Source organism: Amborella trichopoda, chromosome 8 (genome assembly GCF_054954075.1).
Source record: "Amborella trichopoda isolate Santa Cruz 75 chromosome 8, AtrichopodaSantaCruz75HAP2 v2.0, whole genome shotgun sequence".
Lineage (NCBI taxonomy): Eukaryota > Viridiplantae > Streptophyta > Magnoliopsida > Amborellales > Amborellaceae > Amborella > Amborella trichopoda.
The window spans coordinates 1,249,168-1,260,082 of NC_142343.1; the positions used below are offsets into that span (position 1 = coordinate 1,249,168).

Sequence of the window (10,915 nt, forward strand, 5' to 3'; positions counted from 1 at the left end):
TTCCTATCACCTGCCCATACGTTTGAAATGAAATGGAACTGCAATTTTCTCTCTCTAAATTCCAAAAAAAAGTGTTCTTTCTATCTCTTGGGTGACTATATTCTCTCTCTAGAAAAATGGAGGTGGCCCAAACTTTCTCTCTCTGGGGGCGCACATGCCCCGTCATGCGAATTCTCTCTCTAAGGAGCGTGGTCACGCGGGCTTTCTGTCTCTTAATGGTTTGAGCGTGGAAATGGGTCCCTCGCTCATTGCGTGGGGACACGCTCTTTCTCTCTCTAACTGAGGTAGCTCTCTGTATCTCTCTCTCTCTACATGTCTCTCTTTCTCTCTATAATTGAAGTAGCTCTCTGTTTCTCTCTCTTCTCTCTCATGTGGGTGCGAGAGGATGACTGCTTTTAAAAAGGGAACGGCGGGTTTAAGAGCCAAAGACTAACAAGTAATAACTCAACTGTGCGTGAAATCTCTCAACGAACAGCAGAGTTATTGTTAGAGAAAACCCCAACTCTAAACCAGAAGAACACAGAAACCTTTCTCCTTGCTTTCTCTCTCTACTTTTCCATTCTCTTTTCACAACCCAAGAATCCCCCCCTCTCTCTCTCTCTCTATTTCCTTCCTCTCAGATCTCAGCCCTCCAAAAAACCCAATTAACGGCCTCGCACTGCAAAAGATTCCGGCTAAAAAAAACCCAACTCTCTCTCATCTTCACCAGCAACATTGAAGGTACCGCCTTTCTCTGTCCTTACGAAAAGTTCAAATTTCTCTCTCTACCACCTACCCCCATAATTAGACCCTATTTAGGACGAAGGGGGCCTGAGATTTCCAGACAAAACCTAAGATATCCCGGTTAAGTCTCTGCAATTCGAGGCCATTACAGTGCTACGCATTTAAGTGTTTCTCTCTCTAACTATTTGTAGGGTCATTAATGGCTCTGCAAAATCTCGGAATGGGGCGGTTTTAATGGCCGAATCCGGATAAGGAAAGGGAATAGCTGTTGCTTTAGCTGGCCCTTGCATGAAATACACTCGTCCAAATTTAGAGATAGGAAGAGGAGAGAGAGAGAAATTTGTATTTGAAGCAGCTAATTGTGAGGACATTCAGAGCTTTCAGAGCTAGTTTTGGGTAGGTATTAAAGTGGGTGGTGACATTTGTTCAGGGAACCTCTGCTAGAGAGAGAAAGTTGTAGAGAGATTTGGAACCTCAGTGCAGGAAGTTACGGAAGGAATTGGAGCGTTTATAAATAAGAAACGGCTTGGTGTTAAATAAGAGAGAGAGAGAGAGAGAGAGAGAGAGAGAGGAAGAGAGAGAAGCGTGTGTGGAGAACACGCTATTCTCGCTTTGCCTTTACCCTCACTGTAACTGCTTCCATAGAGCTTAAGGGTGAGTCCATGGGTTAAGCTTTTTTTCTCACTCCTTTTTACTCTCTCTTTCTCTGTTTTGCTTGATGGGTTTTCTCTCTTATCTCTTCCTCTGTTACTCTTGGTTTCTCTCTCTTCTAATGCTTCTTCTCCCTTTTAGAGAGAGAGATCAGATCTGAAGGTTTTGGACTTGTTTTTGCTCCTAATTATATTTGCAGGGTCTGTTGGTTAGAGAGAGAAAGATGTTGCCTCAAAAGCAAGCAGAGGAGGCCATAGTGGCGACCTACAACGAAACAGAAGTCGATGGGAAAGAGGAACAGAGAGAAGACAACTCGAAATTCAGCATGAAGAATATCTTATGGCATGGCGGCTCTGTCTATGATGCCTGGTTCAGTTGTGCATCAAACCAGGTGAGAGAAAGAAAGCGGTTCCCTCCTTTTTCTTCAGTGATCCTTCTAGAGAGAGAGCCAACACCACACTGATTTTTCCCCCAAAAACCACACGGTTTCTTCATTCACTGAAAGAGGAAGTTTTCCCAATCTCTTTAGAGAGAAAACCTCGGTGAATTTAGTATGAGATTGTATAAAATTTCACATGGGTTTCTTTCACTGTTTTCAACAGAACTTCTTCCATCTTTTTCAGAGAGAGAAAGCAGATGAAATTAGCGTGTAATTGCTCAGAAACCATGAGTTTTTCCCCATTGCTTCACAGTTATTGTTTTTGGATCCTTTTAGAGAGAGAAAGCAAACTTTACATGGGTTCTGTTGATTGATTTGTCATCTGAGTGGGGAAATTTGGAATTGGGTTTTTTTTCTCTCTACAATTGCAGGTGGCCCAGGTTTTGCTGACGCTTCCATACTCATTCTCGCAATTGGGGATGCTTTCTGGGATCCTATTTCAATTATTTTACGGCTTCATGGGGAGCTGGACTGCGTACCTAATCAGCGTCCTCTATATCGAATACCGGAGCAGGAAGGAAAAGGAAAACTATAATTTCAAGAACCATGTCATTCAGGTACACCCCCTTCTCTCTCTAGATTACGGAGAGAAGAGAACTTCTTTTCTTTGTTTTTTCGACCTCAACGGGAATCTCAACTATTTGGTGCTTGAAACACAGAGCTTCTCTCTCAAAGTGGTTTAGAGAGAGAAAGCAAAGGAATTTGCTTCTTAATTCACAAACCAAATCCCCTCTCTCTCTCTCTCTCTGTGGGATGGGCAATAGAAAATGAACCTTTTTTTTTTTTATATCAAAACCCATATTCTCTTTCTAATGACGTTTCTCTCTCTCTAAAATTCTCTCCCAAAAACACTTTCTCTCTCTGAAATGACCGAATTTGTGATTGCAGTGGTTCGAAGTTTTGGATGGGTTATTGGGTCATCGGTGGAAAGCCATTGGCCTCGCCTTCAACTGCACTTTTCTGCTCTTCGGTTCCGTTATCCAACTCATCGCCTGCGCAAGGTACACCCTCATTTAATTTTAGTTTCTCTCTCTAAACCCATCACAATCTCTTGAATTATTGTACATATATTCTCTCTCTAACCCATGTGAGTCTCTCTTCATCTTTCAAGTGTTTGGAACGTGGATTTATCTCTGTTTCACTTCTCTTGACAATTGACACTTTCTCACTCTATCAAGTGGGATTTCCTCTCTTTCTCGCTCCACATGAGCTTCTCTCTCTTAATTTACTCTCCTCTATGTGGGTTTCTCTCTCTTAATTGTTTTCTCTTAACTTCCTCTCTCTGATATGAGGTTCTCCTTTCTCTCTCTGAAAACAACAGCAACATATACTACATCAACGACCGGTTGGACAAGAGGACCTGGACTTACATATTTGGAGCCTGCTGCGCGACCACAGTCTTTATCCCCTCTTTCCACAACTACCGAATTTGGTCCTTTCTCGGTCTAGGAATGACCACCTACACAGCATGGTACTTGACAATTGCAGGCCTCATTCATGGTCAGGTAATAAAATCAACCTCACTTTGTGTTTGAGCAATTTCTCTAAGAGGGACTTTCTCTCTCCGATTCCCTTTTCTTGTTTGTGAACCAAATATGTTCTCTCTCTCTCTCTCTACTTTCCTCTGGTTTTTTTCTCTCGGGGAGGTATGGGTACAGACTTTTATTTCGTCAGCAACTACTAGATAAGGTGCCTTTAATGGCAGTATACATTTTCTCTCTCTAAGTTCTTGTCCACCACCTATTTCTCTCTCTCTCTCTATCTCCAAATTAAACACCCTTCTCTCTCTAGCATACTGTAAATAATCACCATCCTCTTCCTCTGTACAAATCTCTTTCTATATGGGCCACTTCTGTCTCTCAGGACTTCTTATTGTACTCTTTCTCGCACAAAAAACCATTGATAAATTGTTTCTTTCTCGCTCTAAAAACCATCGATTGTTGTTTCTCGCTCTAAAAACTATTGATAAACTGTTGGTGCTACAATTGACAGGTGGAAGGTGTGAAGCACTCGGCGCCCTCTAAGCTGGTGCTCTATTTTACAGGCGCCACCAACATTCTCTACACTTTCGGTGGTCACGCTGTAACAGTGTAGGCTCCTGTTTCTCTCTCTACTCTGCGGCCTTATCCATGTTTACCTTTTTCCTGCCATATTTTCTTTCATTTTCTTAGATTTTTCATTCTTTTCAATTTCTTTTTGGATGAGATGATTGACGATAATGCCCTTGTTTCCGGCAAGTACGACCGTAAACATCCTCATACAACTCTGGGAGGACAAAGACGTCACTGGATTTTTCGAAAGTGTCCAATTTGCCCGCGTCTTTTTCTTGCAAAAGCCGGCAAGACACGGGATTTTCCCGCTAGGGCAAAAAGGGAAAGTTGAGGTGGCTTTAAATTTTTTTTTTTCCCCCTCTTAAGAGCAACTTACCATTCTACTTATGAGAGATCAGTAAATTTATATTTCATCTGTATTATTTAATTTAATTTTAAAATACCCATCAAAATGCACATTATCATGATTTGAAATAGTTAAAAATGTATAAAGTTTTAAATAACTCTCTTGGGTATTTTGTTTTTTTTGTTTTCTACAATTATCACTTATTTGATAAATTTTAATTTTCTAAGTAATAAACTAAAATATCTATTTTTTTTAATGTTAAAAATTAAAAAATCTATTTTTCATGGGCTTCATTTCATTATATTCTTTTGGGAAATTAAATTCTCATAACAATTTGACACTTTACCCACATCTTTTGATTTAATTTCAAAATACCCATCAAATGGGCAAAATGTTAAATACTTCATCTTTAATGGATATCTTGATAAATTTTCCTTTTTTTTTAAAATAAAAAGGCTTTTAGAGGGAGTAGGATTCGCTACATTTTTTTAATTTATCCTTTATTTTGTTAATTGTTTTCTTAAAAAATTGTCAATGAATTAGAACATGTATTTCAGAAATTGATTATTGAGTTGTTAGATATGTGAAATGGACACGCGCAATGACGCACTACATTCACAGTAAGTATTATACACTAAAAACACATTAACAATTATTTTTCTTTTTAAAATCTAATTACAAAAGTAATTAGAAGTGACCTAGATTCCTACATCGATATTACATGTGTCTTGTATCTAAAATGTCAAATTTAAATTGTGTTATTTCCGACACTTGTATCTGTGTCGCACACCTAAACCATCTTTATAAGTTGAGTAATTAGTAGGCGATTCGTTTGTATTTTTTTAAAACAAAAAAGATTTTGCAGGGAAATTATGCATGCTATGTGGAAGCCACAAAAATTCAAATCCATATACTTGTTGGCGACACTTTATGTCTTCACCTTGACACTTCCATCTGCTGCTGCTATGTATTGGGCCTTTGGTGACTTGCTACTCAACCACTCAAATGCTTTCTCTCTTCTCCCCAAGACTCGCTTCCGTGACAGCGCAGTCATCCTCATGCTCATACATCAAGTACTCTCCTTTCTCTCTCTAAAAATTTACTCTTATCGTGTGTAGTTTTTTCACGTACTCCCCCTTTCTCTCTCTAAAAAATGACTCTTATCTTTGGTGGTATTTCACATTATCCCCCTCTTTCTCTCTCTTAAATTTATTCTTCCTATTTGTTGTGTATCTATTTTAAGTGTTCGATGAATGGTTCATTAATTGTGTGGGTTTCTTTTCTCTCTGGTCTTGTTTTCCTTATTTGTTTCTTGTCCGTTTTAGTTTTTTTTGGTGAATTCATGTTAGCAAAATTTTGAGATTCACTGAAATATGTGCATTTTTGCATCAAGCTTTCTCTCTCTCGAGTCTGAACCGTTGCAACAGGTGGGATTTGGACCGTTTCTCTAACTGATTTCTCTCTCTCTCTCTCTCTCTAGTTTTTATGGTGAATTCATGTTAGCAAAATATAAAGATTCACTGAAATATGTGCATTTTTCTATCGCCCTCGCTCTCTCTAGAGTCTGAAAAACCATTGCAAGAGGTGGGATTTTGGACAGTTTCTAAACTTCCATTCCCAAAAAAAACCTCTTGTTAACCTCAACGAAAAATCTCCTTTTTCTCTAACTGAATTTTCTCTCTCTCTCTCTCTCACCTTGTCTTGTATCTCTTTTAAGAGTTCGTTCTCTCTCATACCTTGGCTTATATCTATTTTAAGAGTTCGTCGCATTAAGCTCAGTAATCTGCACTCATTTCTCTCTCTCTCTCTAAGTACTCATGAGCTATCTCTTTCTCTCTCTAATTACTCATGAGCTATTATGTTTGCTGGGTGCAGTTCATTACATTCGGTTTTGCTTGCACTCCTCTCTACTTTGTGTGGGAGAAGGTGATTGGAATGCATGATACAAAGAGCATTTGCCTGAGGGCATTGGCTAGGTTACCTGTTGTGATCCCCATCTGGTTTTTGGCCATTATTTTCCCCTTCTTTGGCCCTATCAATTCAGCCGTTGGTGCCTTGCTCGTTAGCTTCACTGTCTACATCATCCCTTCCTTGGCCCATATGCTCACCTACCGAAAGGCCTCCGCACGACAGGTGAACCCACTTTCTCTCTCTAACTTTTTTTTTTTTCTCTCTCTCTAACTCTTTCTTTCTCTCTCGATGGGTCACTATCTCTCTCTAAGCACATTCACTCACTGATTTGGGCTTCTGTTTTTTAGCGGTTTCCCTCCATGTGTGGACGTTTAAGAGTTTTGGAGTGAGAGATAAAAGCCATGTCGTTTTTCTTTCATTCTCTCTCTAGGCGCACTCGCTCTTGGGCTTTGGTTTTTAGCGGTTCCTCCTTTGTGTGGACTCTGGCCTCTAGTGGTGAGGATAAAACCTACAGTTGCTTCTACTCTCTCTCTCTCTAAAAAAGCTCACCCAATCACTGCTGCTCTGTTTTCTAGCGGTTCTCAGTTGTGTGGACCTTCTATCTCTCTCTCTTTCTCTAAAACCAAGTTCGCTTTCATCTCCCACCTCTCTCTCTCTCTTTCTATTATGGAGGCTAAAACCCATCGGTCTGCATCCAATTTAACTTCGAATCACTACTCTCTCTCTCTCAGTTAGAAGTGCAAAGTTTCGAGTTTCAACCACCTTTCTTTCTCCAACTGTGAGAAGTCCAAAGTGTCCGCCATTTCTATAAATGGGGGATGCAAATTCCAAAGTTTCAACCACTTGTCTCTCTAGTGCAATGGAAAATAGTAATCCGAAGCACGGTTCTAGAAATCCAACCGTACTGGCCAAAGGCCCGGTCAAAGTTACAGGTAAACCAGCCGGTTCAATCGGCTTTAACGGTATAAGTCTCGGCGGTCGAAATAATATTTTAAAAAATAAAAAAATATATGAGAAGTATATGTAAAGTTTGATTTAACAAATGGTGCAGTTAGCACATTGATGCATCCGTAAAGTGCACCTTCAAATTTTATCATGGCATATAATTTTTATGTAAAATGTTTTAGGATGATCTCAAAATCTATTTTATATCTAATTATTGAATTTGAAATTTTTAAACTGGTTAAAATCAAGTAGATCTATATATGTATGAAAATCTAAAAAATGGACGGTGTAGATAATATGTTGTAAAATACACTATTTTTGGTACTTAAAAATCTTTTTATTTTTCATAGTCATGCATCTCGATGTCGAGATGATCAATCAAAGGGTTTTTCAATATTAAAACTACCTTTTTCGATGGAATTTTTAGGGCATATGTAGTTCTACATTATAAGGTAGCATCATTGTATAAACGTTTTCCCAAAACACATCCAAAAAGTTGAAAATTAGTGAAAAAATAGATTTTAAAAAATAAATTTGTGCCTAGGGGTTTTATAATTTTTCAAAAAAAAAAAAAAAATGTATAAATAAGTATTCATGACCAAAGCACTTTCCAATTTTTCCTAAAATGATAAAAATCATTCAAAAACATATTACAAACGAATCTCTTATTTATGTGGAAATTTTTATTAAAAAAAAATTAAATATCCGGCCAGACACTAAAACCGGTCAAACCGGATCAGCTGAGTGCTCCGTTCCCGTTTGACCAGCTGGTTCTGTGTTGAAGTGGCGACTGAGTTTGCCAACGGTGCTCCAATGTCCATACCAACTCTCTCTCTCTCTCCCTCTCTAAGTAATAATATGTTGGTCTCTCTCTCTTTCTCTCTCTCAATGGAAGATAGTACTCCAAAGTCTCTCTCTAATTAACAGTCTGTTGCTCTCTCTCTCTTTCTAATTAACAATATGTGGCCCTCTCTCTCTCTTTCTCTCTCTAATTAAGGATTTTGTGTGTGTTTGGCAGAATGCTGTAGAGAAGCCTCCATTCTTCTTGCCTAGCTGGACGGGAATGTACATTGTGAATACATTTGTGGTGGTGTGGGTTTTCCTTGTGGGCTTTGGTTTTGGGGGTTGGGCCTCAATGACCAATTTCATCCGGCAGGTCGACACATTCGGCCTCTTTGCTAAGTGCTACCAATGCCCCCGTCGAACCTCCCCTCCTCTCCCCCACCATTAGCACTCTCTCTCCCTTTCTCTCTCTCTCTCTCTCCCCCACAATCATTTCCTCTCTCCTCCATACTCATTCCCTCTCTACCCCACCACTACCCCTCTCTCTCTCTCTCTCTCCATGCTTTCTCTCTCTACTCCACCACCGGCTCCCTACCTTCTCTCTCTACTTATACAAATCTTATCTCTACTCCGACTTTTTCTCACACTTTTCTCTCTCTTCTTTTCCCTTGCTTTCCTTCTACACAATCTCTCTCTAGGTTTAACCTCCGTAGCCTTCCTACCCCTTTACACCTCTCTCCTCGACCTATTTGTTTTCCCTCTTTCTCTCTCTAGGCATAAGCCAGTCATCCCCTCTCTCCATCTTTCCTTCCTCTCTAGAAAGAAACCAACAATCACATTCCTCTCTACACATCTTCTCTCTCTAGAAACCCCTCCCAACTCTCTCTCTCTCTAGATTGTAACATAAACAGTGGTAGCATTCCTATTTTGTTCCTAGGGTTTGTGATGCTTGAATGATTCTCTTGCAGGGAGCTTAAAAAAAAAAAAAAAAGTTAAATTAGGGGGCTCCTTCCCTCTCTCTCTCTCTAAATTTGTGGGGCTTTCTTCTCTCTCTAAATTTTATATCGTTGTGTGCTTAGTTAAGGGGGTTCATAATTATTACTAAGCCCATTTACAATTTGTCTTGAAGAAAACGCTGACCACGTGTCATGAATCTGGCTTGGCACGTGGATTAAAGTTTGGCTTTTTGACTTGGTGTGGGCCCGTTATAATGCACATGGTGTCGCATGTGAGGCCCATGTTTTTGTAAGAAAGGCTTGTTCTTCTGTTTTTATTAATCTAATTAAATTCAGAATTTCAGGTTTTATTTATATGGCTGTCGCATGCGTCGTATTTTAGGTTTTTTTGTGTGTGGAATGCGTATATGATGCTCAATAGGAGCATGTGTACATCTACTCCCTTGGTTAGAATATATACATACTCTTGAAGATTATTTTTTTTTTAAATAAATTTTTTGGGAAATATATACTTTGAATTTTGAGTTTTCTAACACTTAGATCTCGCTTTCTAAATATGGGAAAAGCTTCATATAAGGTTGCAACTTTAAAATGTAGGAAAAAGGAATGATTCAAAAATCTATCAAAATATGGTGAAAAACTCTCTAATTGATCATCTTGGCCATGAAGATGTACAGACGTAAGAAAAAAAAGAGATTTACACTATAAAAAATGGTGTATCTTGTAATATATTATCTGGACCGAGCAATTTTCAAAAGTTCCTTGTGTTTTTAGATTTATTTGAAATTTCAATGTGTTTTTGGATTTGAAAGATCTGTATCGTTTTTTGAGTCATAAATTTTATAATAAGATGTGAATTAGGTTTTTTGGTCATCATCGAAACTTCTAACACTACAATTACATCTTTAAAGACCTTTTGGTGGTGTGCTTTAATTGGATTGTTTAAGGTTGAGACCTTTTACAAACCACACCCTCTAAATATTGGATAGGTTGTGCTCAATATTGACATCTTTTTTTTTATCTCGGTTTCCATTCCTATCAATGTACCCTTTTTTAAAAATATTGGTGGTTTCAAAAAAAAAAATGCTAACCCATTACTAATAATTAATATTTTAAAATAAAAAAAAAAAGACTTTTTTTTTCAAGTATATAGGGAGTGTACTTATCAAATATTTTTTTTATTGGGATTATCTTATGGTTTGAAGAGGTTGCATCCCCAAATTTTAGGGGTCTAAAGTTAACCTCGAATTGGGTGTTAACTATTAGAGTGAATGGACAGTATACTCCCATGGGAATATGAAATCTTTTGGCTTTTATTTTAGTGGGTTTCTAAAGGACATTTAAGTGTTCACATGGGAATGGCTTAAAACCACATGGCAATGGTGTTATTTACGTTTTTTTGTTTAATGGTTATTTTTATGTGTTTGAAGGGTATTTTTTGGGTTTTTTAAGAGTATTTTTATTGTTTTTTAATGATATTTTGAAGACGTTTTTTTAAGGTTATTTTATTGTTCATATGGAAGCCGACCCGTAATTTCATTGTCACTTTGGATTGTGCTTTTTCTTTTTTTTTATTTGTTTTATGGTTTCTTTTTCCTTTTGTGTCGTGGCTTTTTTATTGTGATGTTTGGTTCTTTCTTTCTTTAATTTTTTTAATGTTAGATTGTTTTCTTTGTTTAGGAGATGGTCAAATTCGTGAGCATGTTATCTGAAATTTTTAAGGACTTTGTTTTTGGATTTGCACTTAATGTCTGGCCCCCATTTATTTATTAAGGATTAGGAAAGATCTAAGGGCAGTGAGTTGCCCTGTCATAGTCAAACATGGCTTTACCTCTAATGCGACATGTTCTTCCTCTGGTCAAACTCTCTCTCTCTCTCTCTCGATAAGAATTGCAACCAACCAAAAATAAGTATGAACCCCTCTCTCTCTCTCTCTCTTTTCACTCACACACACACATATGAGGAGTTACTGATGAATTTGGATTACTACCCAAAAAAATGATGAATTTAGGCAAAATATGGAATACATGTTGAGGGGCATCGTTTCATCCTCACCCAAGGTTGTCCATCGTTTCATCCTCACCCAAGGTTGTCCATGTGCAAGTGTGGG

The 10,915-nt window shown here is 38.2% G+C and overlaps 1 protein-coding gene across 2 annotated transcripts; it reads left to right on the forward strand.

Annotated features, from left to right (window-relative positions):
* The first annotated feature begins 431 nt into the window (after nt 1-431).
* Nucleotides 432-9,159, forward strand: LOC18437897 (auxin transporter-like protein 2). Of its 2 annotated transcripts, none has more exons than XM_006848095.4 (9): nt 432-1,377; nt 1,574-1,765; nt 2,185-2,370; nt 2,702-2,814; nt 3,135-3,318; nt 3,806-3,903; nt 5,076-5,283; nt 6,086-6,343; nt 8,085-9,159. In XM_006848095.4, exons 2-9 carry the CDS (start codon nt 1,598-1,600, stop codon nt 8,295-8,297), a joined length of 1,428 nt encoding a protein of 475 aa, XP_006848158.1. In that variant the 5' UTR covers nt 432-1,377; nt 1,574-1,597; the 3' UTR covers nt 8,298-9,159. The 2 variants fall into 2 exon arrangements, with proteins under 2 accessions (XP_006848158.1, XP_011624741.1); XM_011626439.3 differs by having other exon boundaries at nt 432-720.
* Nucleotides 9,160-10,915: the final 1,756 nt, after the last annotated feature.

Bases quoted from the DNA above. Each gene is read 5' to 3' on its own strand.
- LOC18437897 (XM_006848095.4), top strand. From the start codon at position 1,598: ATGTTGCCTCAAAAGCAAGCAGAGGAGGCCATAGTGGCGACCTACAAC. The intron at 2,371-2,701 runs GTACACCCCCTT...TTGTGATTGCAG, and splicing joins TCAAGAACCATGTCATTCAG to TGGTTCGAAGTTTTGGATGG. The intron at 3,904-5,075 runs GTAGGCTCCTGT...AAGATTTTGCAG, and splicing joins GGTGGTCACGCTGTAACAGT to GGAAATTATGCATGCTATGT.